We start from the raw sequence: 13,293 nt of genomic DNA, 5'->3' as shown, positions 1-13,293 counted from the left end.
TTCTGGATAAACATGGTGTTTGTGAAGCTTATCTTGTGCAGGCAGTTCATTTTTGAGGGTCAGAGAAGGAGCTCTGGTCCCCGGGGTGGGGTTGGTGTGGTTGGTGGGGGGGGCTCTGAGGTGTGTGGCATGTTGATGACACAGCTCATCACTGGCGGGGTATCTCCATAATCATCTGCTTAAAGGGGTTAATATGTGAAAGGCAAGTGCTGCCTGACACAAAGCGGGTGTTGTTCGTGGCTGTGCCCCCCTGGGACAGTGGCTGCTGTGACAGTGTGCTCAGGATTCCCGCTGCAGCTCCAGCAGCCGACCCGAGCCGTGTCATGTGGCTGTGGCAAGGCCCTGCTCCGTCTGCCTGGTGTGCAGGGAACAAACGGCGCTTTCTCTGTGCCCGGCAAACCTCCCTCTTCCTCACATTAACCAGGGATTGGGCGCAGATTTGGCTCTCCTGTTCTCTGGCGCTTCACCAGACCCTGTTCTGCTCTTACCCACAAGGCAAAGCATAACGAAGGAGAAAGCAAAATTACTTGATCAGCATCGGCGAGGCACAACTCCAGCTCTGCGCAGGCTGGAGGGGCAGGATTGCTGCCCCCGTCCCTTCGCAGCAGCCTGGGCCTGGGAAACATCTCAGCTGAGTGGCTCCAGCCAGCCTTTGCTCTGTGCAAAGGAGAAGCTGTGCCTGGCTCCTGAGCAGCCCCTGGGTTTTGGGGAGGGCTCTGGGCAGTCCCTGAGCCTGGCTGTGTGCTGAGGGCTGTGCTGAGGCAGGGATGCTGCTCTCCCGTGTGGCTCCGTGCCCTGCTGTGCTTGCTTGCTCTGGAAGATGCTGTTCCATGGCTGGATGTGCTGGTTCTTGCTGCCTCCTGGCAGTGCCTGTGCCAGCAGGTGGGTGGATGCTGTCACTGGGGTAGGATGTGGCCTTGGGAGCCAGATGCCTGAAGCACCAGCCCTTAATATGTCACCTTTGCTCCTGAGCCAGAGCTGTGAGGTGTGAGCTGATAACCTGAAGGAGAAGTTGCCCAACTTCTGTGTCTTGTCATGGTCATCTGGGAGACCTTCACGGGCAGGTCGGGCTGGAACTGCCCTGTATGTCCTGCCCCAGACCCCAGGGCCACACCAGCCTGATTCACCACTAACCCCAAAATAACCCATTTCTGTCAACTCACCCAGGAACTCCCATTCTTGTAAGTCCTGGTGGGGCAACGCCAGGCAGGGCTGCTGGGGCTGGGAGGTGAGGGGGTTCCATACTGAGCTCTGAGCTTCAGATGAGTGCAAGCTTATGAAGGTTGTGGAACTGGTTGTAAGGCTTTGCATGGGGAATTTCAGCTATGTTTGTTTCTAGCCTGTGATGCCACATCAAAATGCCAGCTTTTCCTTGTCTTATCCCTGGACATCTGCTGGAGTGAATTCCTGGCTGTTGAGAGCAGGAGCAGTGCTCTCTACCTCTCGCTGTCACTGTAATAGGGGTATCTGGCCAAAGAACTGCACCAGAGCACATGTTTTTGTCACAGCTGGCACCAGCTGCCCCGGTGCTCAGTCTGGGTTGCAGAGCTGGCCCCAGAGCAGGAGGGTGAGCTGAGAGGTTTTGGGTGCAGCTTGGGCTGAGGAAGCTCCTGCTTGTTGCTGCTGTAACCACTGGCTTAAGTTGCCATCACTGGCCCCACTTCAAAGGGTCTGTGCATGGGAAGAGAGGGGCTGGAAATGGAAATGAACATTTAAAATAGCATTTAAAGACAAGTTGTCAAGCATCTAATGCAGTTAACCCTCTTCTTGCTGAAAATCTGGTGATTCCCCATGGCTTGGAGGCAGGCTGGGCATAGGCAGCAGCCAGGGCCAGCGTGGGGCTTTGTCCTCCTTTCAAATACTTACCTTACTATGCAAAACCCAGTTTGGATTAGGAAATACATCTGGGGGGCCTTTCCTGAGCTGCCTGGATGTGTGAGTGCAGAAGGGGGAGCAGGTCCAGCAGTGTGTGTGCCCAGGTGGGTGGGTGGCCCTGGCTCTGGGTTGGCAGTGCTGCCTCCGGCAGTGCTGTGTCTGTTCTGTGCCCCGGTGCCTCCAGCCGTGACTGTGCCCTCCTGGCACCAGCAGCCGCCTGTTCCAGGCTGCGATACGCCTGCTGGAGGAGTGACCTGTCTGTTATGGATGTTTCCTGGTGGCATTACATCAGCTACTGCCCTCCCCTGAGCAGGGTCTCTGTTGTTTCCTTGGCCCGGTGCCCTCTTCGTCCCTCCTGGAGTATCTTTTGACCTGTTTTTTTAATTGCTAGTGCAGAATTGCCCTTCTGGGTTGCCCCTCCTCCCTAGCTGCAAATTAAGGATTTTTCTTTTTCATTCCCACTTAATTCTTAAGCCTAACACTTCAGCGAGGGGCTGTGGCTGGCACAGTGCTGCTGGCCAGGGGTGCTGTGGTGTGCGCAGTGCCCGCCCCCCTGTCCCCGTGGGTGCCCGCCCACCTGTCCCCGTGGGTGGCCGTCCTGCTCTCCCCACGGGAGCTGCTGGTGACACAGGGCTGTTTGCTCTGGGCCTGGCACTGCCAGCCAGGTGTCAGCTTAAACTGAAACCTAAGCAGGCTCAGCCTGAGCTGTGCCAGGGCACAGGGTCAGCAGAGAAGAAAAGGGGGAAGAAACCTGACTGAGGGCTGCCCCAGGGGCCCAGGGCTCGTGCTGCTGCCTGCCTTGGGCTGTGTGGCGTGCCAGGGGCTCAGAGCCTGGTGCAGGGATGCTCCTTGTGGTGGCCGTTGGGGTGTCTCTGCCAAGCCCTCAGTGCTGCAGTCTGGGAACCACTGCCCTTCTCCAGGCACGCAGCTTTGTTTCCTGTTATAATAATATTTCCTAATTAAACCTCCCTAATTAAGGAACAAAAGGTGCTGTTGTTGAAGCTGCAGTGCTGTGTCCCAGCCTGGTTGTCAGGTCTGGCTGGGTATGTTCCCCTGTTAACCATCTGGGTTTCCAAAGGTGCCTTACGCCTTCTGACTCCGAGCCCTTCCCAGCTCCCATTGGGCAACCACGGCATGTGTGACCCAGGGATCTTCCTGGCAGCAAGGAGCTGAAACCAGGCAGAAGGCTGGGAATGGTTCCAAAAGATGCTGATTTCTCTTTCCTGCAAAAGCTGATGCTCATGGAAATATCCTTTTTTTTCTCCTCCCTTGCAGTGAACACCTACCTCTTCATGATGCAAGCCCAGGGCATCATGATCCGCGAGAACATGCGCACGATTGGAGCTCAGGTGTACGAGCAGGTGATCCGCAGTGCCTATGCCAAGAGGAACAGCAGTGTCAATGACTCAGGTACTTCTTGAGCAATTGTCATTTTGATCAAATGTTCCAGCTCCATTCGAAAGTAAGTTGAAGGAATTAATTTATGCTAGTAAATGCAGGATGGGAACTTGGTTTGTCTGCCTCTTATTTTTACATATATATGTGTAACATAAAAATACCTAATATATATAGATGAATATCATCTCTATATATACTACATATATAAATTATATTTATTTCTTTATAGAGAAAAATTTCAAATGCTTCTAACTTGTATAAGGCAGGGAAATCTGAAGTGATGGGATTTGAGCCGAAAACCTCTTTGCTTTCCAGGAATTCAACTTGTAGCTGCAACCAGTCTGAGGGTAAACACCTTCAAATGCAGTGCAAGGATCAGGTTTCATATTTAAAAAATTCCTTCCCAGGCGTGCGCCTGCGCAGAGCTCTGGCTCCCTGCACGTGGAGGAGCCTGTGCTTGTGAGCTTCACTCTGCCCATGCAAGGATGAACTGAGATGACTTGGCTGGAGATCTGCCACAAATAATATATTGAACTTTGGGCAGGATGCAGGGAGCGGAGGCACAGGCTCCCCCTCCCAGCCTGTTCATCCTCCAGATAGACAGAAACAGGGTTACAAGTTGTGGACTGGATGTGGTACAGTGAGCACAAACACACGTGGTTGAGTGTAAGCCGGGGTGAGGCGTTGCTGCCAGGCTGGTGACACCCAGTGTGTGCCTTCCCTGCTGGCCTGTCACCGCTGTCCCACGCTGGTGCCGGTGCCATCAGGCTGTTGCCAGGGATGGGGCAGCTCAGCTCAGCTCCCACCCTGCAAGGGCACAGCAGCAGGGGCTGACAGAGGTTTTTAAGGCAAGATTATTTCCTCATTAACAAAATATGATCTGTGTCCCTCTTGAGGAGCTCAGCCACCAGTTCAGCTGTGCCCTGGCTGGGGATGGGCACGGGAGGGGAATTATTGACTACACAGGAGATGGACACCCTGGGGCACCTCTCCCTGACGGGGTCAGCCAGGGCAGCCACCCAGGGCTATTTTTAAGACTGGAATCATCAAGTAAAGCAGAGGCAGGGTGAGGAAGTAGCTGATCCCCTGGGAGAGGGAGGGTTAGATGCTCGATAGCTGCTGCTTGGGGTGATGCTGCCTTCATCCTGCTGCAGCCCTGGCCCATGGGGCTCTGAGTTCTCCAAAAACTGCTGTATGCTCCTGCAGCAGACAGAGAATGGGTTACTGTGTTAGTGCCAGCAATACCAATGCTGCTGCTGCTGAAACATCGGCCTTTGCTCAAACCTCATACCCATACCAGTCAATACTCATCCTGCCCCAAGAGCTCTGGCCATGAGGATGGTGTTACATACAAGGACTGTGCCCTGTCCTTGGTGACCTTCCCTGGCAGGCAGGTCAGGCAAACTCAGGATGGATGGCAGTGACATGTGGAAGGCACTTGACACTCTGGCCCAAGGATGACATTGACTCTGGCATCAGAATCTTCCCCCCTGCGTGTTTTTGGGTGCCTTGGTGGGATGTGGGTGGGTGGCAGTGCCTGGTTATTGCATTGTCCCCACGCTGCCATGGGCAGTGAGGCAGTGTGACAGCTGGGAGAGGAGACCTGCCCAGTACGGCTGCAGGGAGGGACCCAGCAGACACCTGGACCATCCGAGCAGCGCCTGGTTGGTCCTGCCCCATCCTACCCTGCAGGCAGCAGTGGGCAGCACACCCTGCACATCCAGGGACAGGGATGCTGCTGCTGGCGTGAGCTGGCACAGGTCACAAACCAATTTGGGCAGTAGAAGACCCCATGGCCCCTCTGGTTATCCCTTCAGGGAGCAGTTCTTTGTGCAGCCCTGCTATGTGTGTGTACTCCTGAGACCTGGGGCTTTGACTTCTGGGCAGGTTCCTTAAAAATGTGATACCCCTCCTGAATGGCAAAATAACCAAGCACAGGGCGGTTTTCTGCAAACACGGTGTGCTTGGCACCATCCATCTGTGTTTATTCTTTGCTCTTAGTTATTTTTTCCTCTTGTTTTGAGGAAGTAAGTTACAACTTTTTCAGCGTAGATGCCATAATAGGTTTCCTGTTTGGTGAGACAAAGAGGGGTCAAGTCTGTGCTTCCACAAGCAAAAAAGACAGTCCTTAGTGCAAAACAGGGAAGTGGAGCTTCACTGTGTGCTGTCGGCTGGACTGAGTACTGAGAGTGTGCTCTGGTGATGGGAGTTTAGGGGGAAAATTGCTTATGGGAATTTCCAGCAGTATCAAGCCTCCAAAATAACAGCTATCATACTTGAAAAGCCCTTCGGCTCTGTTTACAGTCCATCTTGAGTCTCAAGATAGTTTGGGAACAACTTATTTGAGCAGATAAACAATATTACTGATGTGATGGTAAGTACTGGCATGATAAAGGAAATGGAAATATCAGGCCAGCAATGACTTGTCCCAGGGAAAACCTCCTTAAAATATCTACAGATGTAACAGACTGGAGAGGGTTTGCCCAGGAGGTGAAAGGATGCAGGCAGTGGGCAGGCTGGAGAAACATGCTGGGCACTGCTGGGGCACGGGAGCTCCTCTGCTTTTGCAGAATATGAAGCAGATGAAAGTCTGTGTGTAACGTGGTAGGTTTTTTTGATCCTTTGAGGAGGATTCTAGGCAGGATTCCCTTGGGTAGGATACTGCACTGGCAGTCCTAGCTGGCGTTGGGACTTCCTTCTCTTAGCATGTTAGAAAAGAGAAGGGACAAGGCACAAGGTAGCTTTTCCTTCCAAGAGCCATGTGCTCCTTTGCTTTGAACTGTTTGTGATACTTAAAGGTGATGCTCAAAGTTCTTTCTTTGTCCAGAAAATGCAAAAGTTTCTTTTATGTGATGCTGTCTAAGGCAGTCACGGCTTCTGCAGCCACTTGCCCCAGGATGAGGATGAGCACCCAGCTGGGTTGAAAGGCACATGCCACTGGGGACACAGCTGTGCCACTGGGGACATCCTCAGCCATGGCAGACTTTGGAGCCTGCTCACAGTGGCATGGGGAGGTGGATGGAAATAATAGGCCTACAGCTCAAGCTTAAACTTTTCTCTTTTTTTTCCATTCCCCAGATTATCCTCTTGATCTGAGCCACAATGACACCTTTCTGCAAGCCACAACGTTTCTTCCTGAAGACTTTACCTACTTCCCCAACAACACCTGTCCCGAGAGGCTCCCTTCTATGAGTGAGTAGCATCCTGACAGCCCTGTGCCCCTCTCCTGCTCCCTGTGGAGTAGTGGCATTCCCAGTCTCACCAGCGTGGACCACATACCTTTTCCTGCCAGGCACCTGGGCATGAATGGGAGTGCTGTTTGGAGCCCAGTTTCCTCCTGGGAAATCATTGTTTACCCGCTCTCAGGAATTAATCCCTGCTGTGTTGGAGGCTCTTCTGCCTGTCGAAGCAGGAGCCCATTGCTTGGCAAACACAAACAAAAGAGGGATTGTGTGCTGGGAGCTGGTGAAAAGGCTCTGCCAGCCTTTTTCCAGGGCCAGTGGTGGCAGGATGGCTCCCGTGTGCCTCAGCAGTGCTGCCAGTCCCAGCCAGCCCTGAGCTGTGATGGGTACAGCTGTGCCAGGGCTGGTGTGGGAGACAGGCTGGACCCCACCAGGGAGCTGCAGCTGGGAGAAATGCTTCCACCAAAGCCATCCTGCAGTGGAAAACTGGGCTTTTGAGGGCAAATATTTCCAAAGAGGGGGAAAATGCTCTCTGCTTAGATGTGTGATTTTTGTCCGCTGGAAACCTGTACACGTAGAGGGGTGCCTGGGCTGGCATGGGTCTCTGACAGGGAGCTGCATCCAGCAGTGGCCACAAAGGCTGAGCAGAGCCCAGCTGCCAAGGAGATGGAGGTGTTAACATCAGCATCATTTCCTAATTGTTTTTGCTGGTGCTGGGGAAAGGAAGAGGCTGCCTGCACTGAGTGCTGGGTATGGAGGGCAGGGATGCAGCAAAGCACTGCCCCGAGCACATGAAGCCACCCCAGGACATCAGCAATTCCTCAGCCCCCTCTGCTTCTCCCGCTCTGCAGAGGGCCCCATCAATATAAATATGACTGAGATCACCATGGAGGACATCCACCAGTTCTTCTCTAGAGACCCTTCCATCAAGCTGGGAGGCCACTGGAAGCCGAGCGACTGTCTGCCTCGCTGGAAGGTGACTGGGCAGCCCTGTGTCCCTCCTGAGTGTCAGGGATGGGAGCCCTGGGTGGGCAGTGGGAAGGTGTTAATGGGAACATCTCTGGGCTGCAGCTTCAGAGCAGTGATCTGGGGAGCTCTGAAGTGTGGGGCTGCAGAGCCCAGGGAAGAACTGGTGAACTCAAGGGCTGCTGTAGTGCCCTCGCTCTTGTGAGGTGAAAAGGGGGCACTGCAGGTCTCCCTTTCACTCAAGGTGGCGTTGAATTTTTCTAAAGCAACAACTCCTCAAAAAGTGAATAGGGAATCCATGTTGTTGGAGTTGGAAAGGGTTTCAGGCTGCTCAGCCCTACATGGGAGAGCTGAGACACCTTGTTTAGTGCTTCTCCCCCTCCTGTAACCCCAGGCCAGCCAGTCCTGCTCCCCAGCCTGGGGCTCGGCCCTGGTGCAGTGCAGTCAGAGCCGTGTCCTCTCCTCATCAGGTGGCGATCCTGATCCCATTCCGCAATCGATACGAGCATCTTCCTGTGCTCTTCAGACACCTTATTCCCATGCTGCAGAGGCAACGTTTACAGTTTGCCTTCTACGTCGTGGAACAAGTGAGTGAGCCCTGGGGCACTGGGGGCAGCAGCTGGGGCTGTGCTGCACTGGGGGTGTGTCTGCTGGTGCCCCAGGTGTGGCTCTGGGCCCTGTCCCAACGAGATTCCCTGGCAAAGCACAGCTTCTAACCTTTGGCAGGTTTAGGGATCATGTTGCAATATATAAATTGTCCCATTCACCCTGGGAGATGTGCCCAGAAATGTCTGAGTTTATCTGAAAAACAGAAATTCAGTTATTTGGTTTGTTGTTGTTGTATTTTTTTAAATTCTGTTATGTAAGAGTTATTATTTTTTTAAACAGGTTTGGACCAGGTGAATACACTTTAGATGGTGCTGCATTGCTTTGTGTGTCCCTGCAGCAGTTCCAGGGAGCATCCCCTAGGCATGGGAATGGCCTGACCAGAATTGGCCATTTTCTTGTTTGGACAGTATCTAGAAGACTTCAATAAATGTAAAACGTGACTGTCACTTGATGTGTACATGAACCTGTCACTTAAGCAATTGGGCTTCATCCACCCAGTAAATGTGCCTCCATATTTAGCTCTAGCTTAAAAAGATTGATCAAAATTGGGGTTTTTTTCAAGTGTCTGAGTGATAAGACTTCATCTCCTGCACAGTAAATTGAATATTTCAGTGTTGGTTGGTCTCACTAATCTGCTCCAATACATCATTTCCTTCTGTGGCACAGATGTGAGAGCTGATTGCCCTCTGTGGTTTTCCAGACAAGGCTGAGAAAGCACATGCAGAGCTCAAACAGTAGGGACTCCCCTTGAGAAGGAACTTTCTCCCTCCTAGGCTGGAACCCAACCCTTTAACCGTGCCATGCTTTTCAACGTTGGCTTTCGGGAAGCAATGAAGGACTTGGACTGGGACTGCCTCATCTTCCATGATGTGGACCACATACCAGAAAATGACCGTAACTATTACGGGTGTGGGCAGATGCCGAGGCACTTTGCAGCCAAGCTGGATAAGTACTTGTACCTGTAAGCACTGTTCTTCCTCCCTGCTACCATGGCAGCTAAGCAGCCAGTGCTAGATTTCATGGCTCTTTTTTAAAGGCAGAGGATGAGTCTGGGTTTGTTCTCAGGCTTTGTGCAAAGGGAGCAGGAGAGGGCATAGCAGAGAGCACCCTCGCGGCCCGGGCTTTCCCCCTGGCAGGCTGGGGGTCCGGGGGGTCCGGGCGGGAGGGCCGGGGGGTCCGGGCGGGAGGGCTGCGGGGACAGCAGGAGGGCTGCGGGGGCCGGGCGGGAGGGCTGCGGGGGCCGGGCGGGCGGGCTGCGGGGACAGCAGGAGGGCTGCGGGGGCCGGGCGGGAGGGCTGCGGGGACAGCAGGAGGGCTGCGGGGCTGGCAGGCTCTGCTCTAACCCCTTCCCTCCTGCTCAGGCTCCCATACAATGAGTTCTTCGGTGGGGTGAGTGGCCTGACTGTTGAACAGTTCCAGAAGATCAATGGATTTCCTAATGCCTTCTGGGGCTGGGGAGGAGAGGACGATGACCTCTGGAACAGGTACGGGATGGGCCCAGCCGGCGTCCCTGGGCACTGGTGTGGGTCTGTGAGCTGAGTCTGGCATGTGCTGTGAGGGGACAGTTGCCATTTCTGGCACAGGTGCTGGGCTTGCTGTGCATGTGTCCCCTGGGCCAGGGAAGTGCCATCCAGCACAGGGGCCACTCCAGCAGCAGGCAGTGCGTGGGAAGCAGAGAAGTGCTGGGTGGGAATGGCAGGCTCTGTGCATGTCCCACACTGCTGAGCTTGGGCTGGCCGTGGCTGAGTGAGAGCCCCGAGGTGCTGTGGGACTTGCTCAGAGCCCAGGCTGGAGCTTTGCACAGCTTCTCGGGGGGGGAAGGCTGAGCTGCAGCCAGAGCCCTGGGAGCACTGGCAGTGCAGCCCTGGAAGTGCTGCCAGCACAGCAAACACAGCCAGGGATTTTTGGGGTTTATTTTGTTTCTCCCCTTTCTAATGCAGAGTGCAGTACGCAGGCTACTCGGTGTCTCGACCAGAAGGAGACACAGGGAAATACAAATCAATTCCCCACCATCATCGGGGAGAAGTGCAGTTCCTAGGAAGGCAAGTAAATTTTTTTTAAGAATCCTAAATTCCTTCACAAGAGTCTGTACAATGTAGGAGGCTCCCTGCAGCCATTGGAAGGCAGTAACAGCCTGAACTTCTGAAGGAAACTAAGGGAGGTAGAGGCAGAGCATGGCCTGGATTCCTCCATCCCTGTGTTTCATATTCCATGTCCCAGTGACAAGGGGTCCTTGCTTTGTGGCTTTGGCTGCTTGAATGCCATCCAAAAGGGGATTGTAAGCATGGCAGGCTGGGGGCCTGTCCTGTATCTCCAGGGAAATGTTCCTGAAGGGGTGGATTATGCCAGATGTCAGAGAAGCTTCAGTGTTTGTAGAAGAGCCTGACCTGAGTGCTGAAGGTGTTGCTCAGCCTGTGGAAGGCAGAGAGCAGGGGCTGTCCTGGAGTGGGGGTGCTAAAGCATCAAGTGTCCCTGGGAACACTCACAAAGTCCAACAGCAACACCCTCTCCACTCTTCTATTCCTGCCTCTTAGTCCCAAACCAGAGTGGGTGTAACAGAGACCCTGAATTCAGGGTTTGCTCTCCTTCAGACACCCACTGGGAGCAGTAACTGTCCCCTGTACCAAAAGAGGACAAGTCCTGTTGGGACCATTTCATCTTTTTTCTCAAAAGAGAAAAAAGCTTTTCACAGGCTTTTTAGGAGGGCTCCAACCCCATTCCCCCAGAGCCAGGGTTGTTCTGGGGAGTACAAGGGTCGACTGACTGCTTTTCCCTGAAGACCATGGTGGAATTTGAGACTTCTGAAAACTGTGCAACACCAAAACAGAGAAGTACTTTCTCACAACAGCTGCAGGAGCTTGTAGGTGAGGAGCTGCTGAACGAGCAGTGCAAGCTGTGTTCTGCAGAGGGGCTCCAGGCTGCTGCTGGCAGACACTTCAGTGGTCTGCTGGTCTTTTTTAGCAGAAGACTCATTTTTAGGGGAGTTTCCATTTGACACATCTTTAGCCCTACTTTTCATTTCTCTGTCAGACAGAATGCAGCCAGTCAGAGATGCTTCTCTCATTTCACTCTAGAAAAAGAGAAGTTGCTTTTTGGCTTAAAACGTCATATTTAGTCAAACCCTTGGAGCGTGGCAGGCTGGCAGTGCAGTGGGATTGAGCTCTGGTTCCTGATGCTCCCTTGGTCTCCTCTTGACCTCAGCCAGGAGTCCAGGCTCCTTGTCAGCAGGAGCTGTGGGTCCCTGTGGTGGGAGGGGGAGATGGGCAGGGCAGAGTTCACCCAGGTGAGCCAACATGTGCACATTCCCTTACCTTTTATATCTCATCATGCTCCCCCTAAATGTGATGGAGGCTGGTTTTGTGCACCAGCTGCAGTTTCCTTCCCTAAACCATAATTCTATTACTTTTACTTCCTTGTTCCCCATCCCTTGGATTAAAGCCATTTGGTTCTACTCTTGCTTGTGTCTGGTTTCTTAAAAGTGGAAAGGACACATCACCCATCAGCTGCATTGCTCTGGGATGCTGTGGCTGGTGAGGGCTCTGCAGGATGCCCGGGCTCAGCCCCTCCTGGGAATGGGACCCACAGGGTTTGGGCAGGAGTCACAGGTAGCTTTGGCAGCTGAATGCTGCTGGTGGCACAGCAAACACTTTGTCCTTCATCAAGTGATGGACTTCTATGGAATTTTCCAGCATTTACCAACATAAAGTATTTAATGTGATGGTTGCCTTTGTTGAGGGCTCCAGGTTTGTTGTTTGCAGCTGCTGCTGGGACTGGCTCTTTGAAGGGTGTTCTGGTAGTGTTGGGAGGAGTTTGCAGGGTGCTGTGGGACACAGGGAAGTGACTCTGGCCTGTGGTTCTTACTGCACAGGTACGCCTTGCTGAGGAAGTCGAAAGAAAGGCAAGTCCTGGATGGCCTCAATAACTTGAACTACTTTCCAAACGTCACATATGACGCCTTGTATAAGAACATCACTGTTAACCTGACACCGGAGCTGGCTCTGGTACCCGAATACTAAGTGGAGAAAATAACTTTGCTCTGCCCTTCACCAAGAAAGCACCACACTAGACTTTCTTTTCCAAGGTTCATCGAGGACAAGCAACACTTTGTCTAATGAAGGATCACAGTATTTTGGAGAATGAGGCTGAAAGTGCACGCACAAATTGCCCCAGCTGTACCAGTCCAGCCCCACACCGGGCAGCGAGCTCAGCAGTCTCTTTAGTTTCTCTGCCACTTGCTTTCTGGGTTTCAGGACAACGGTTCAACCTGCTGCTCTCATCTCCACATTCCTCCCCCAGCAATCTCTGGCACTGGGACTCGCCTGGGCCGCGCTCTCTCCCCTGGGAAGTGGCCCAGCTGAGGGACTCTGTGGCTTCTTCACAGCAAACACCGGCAGCAGTTTGGTTGGAACTGCCCTGGTGGGAGATCAAACGACTTCTGATGCCGTTCTGTGTCTGTGCGGTTTTTTAAATGACCTGCTTGAAGTATATACAAGAGAATCGCTTCTTAAAGAAGTGTAAGTGTAAATACACTCTGTAAATTGCCCCTTTTTATTTTTCTCCTATGGTTCAAGTCCAAGCTAGAGGTTTACATACGGTCACTCATTTTAGTCCTGAATTCTGTAAACACTTGTGTGTGCATCACTGTGCTTGTGCAAGGTGTTCCCTTTTAAGCCAGTGAGACTTGCATGACTCCAGCTGTGCATATGCAGAAATGTTTGTGGGACAGGGCCCTGAACCTTCCAGTGCAGTGGGTGAGAAATACAGCCACATCATTGCTCATTCCAGAAACCACAGAGGTGGCTTTTTCCAGAGAGAGTGAGGAAATGAGAATATTTATGAAAAAACTCCCTTTTCTGTCCCTTTTACAAGATGATGTGCAAATTAATCCAGAAGCCATATGGAATACAATCCCTTGCCAGTTGCTCTGTATCCCACGGATGGCAACTGAGCGTGGCAGGTTGCTCAGGTCTCCCACCCCCAGTGCTGGGGAAGCACAGCCCCTGGGGCAGCCCCCCCTGCCCATGTGCCATCCTGGGCATGGAGCAGCTGCACGAGCCCTCTCCAGACAGCAGCGTCCTGTCATCACCCTGGAACATGCTGGAGCAGTGGGGGGGTTGGTTTAGGCTGTATTTATTGTGTAAATCCAGCAGCACATGAGGTGCTGTCAGAGCAGCACTGGCATGGGCACAGCCAGTGGGGCAGGGGGTCACAGGTCAGTGGGAGGGACAGATATGAAGGATACATGAAAACATGAGGACTGAGA

At 53.0% G+C, this 13,293-nt stretch overlaps 1 protein-coding gene across 2 annotated transcripts in view; it reads left to right on the top strand.

The window, feature by feature from the left end:
- B4GALT5 (beta-1,4-galactosyltransferase 5) overlaps positions 1-12,892 on the top strand; it is a 47,637-nt gene extending 34,745 nt beyond the window's left edge. For both annotated transcript variants that reach the window (XM_071572969.1, XM_071572967.1), the window contains exons 2-9: positions 3,151-3,285; positions 6,352-6,465; positions 7,307-7,431; positions 7,892-8,008; positions 8,804-8,991; positions 9,392-9,514; positions 9,971-10,072; positions 11,899-12,892. In XM_071572969.1, the coding sequence (XP_071429070.1) occupies positions 3,151-3,285; positions 6,352-6,465; positions 7,307-7,431; positions 7,892-8,008; positions 8,804-8,991; positions 9,392-9,514; positions 9,971-10,072; positions 11,899-12,046 (1,052 nt within the window). In that variant the 3' untranslated portion in view covers positions 12,047-12,892. The remainder of the gene's footprint in view (positions 1-3,150; positions 3,286-6,351; positions 6,466-7,306; positions 7,432-7,891; positions 8,009-8,803; positions 8,992-9,391; positions 9,515-9,970; positions 10,073-11,898) is intronic.
- Positions 12,893-13,293: the final 401 nt, after the last annotated feature.

The sequence above is a fragment of the Pithys albifrons genome, chromosome 18 (assembly GCF_047495875.1).
Source record: "Pithys albifrons albifrons isolate INPA30051 chromosome 18, PitAlb_v1, whole genome shotgun sequence".
NCBI classification, from domain to species: Eukaryota; Metazoa; Chordata; class Aves; order Passeriformes; family Thamnophilidae; genus Pithys; species Pithys albifrons.
Note: the sequence above shows the minus strand (reverse complement) of the source record. Positions and strands in the feature narration are given on the sequence as shown.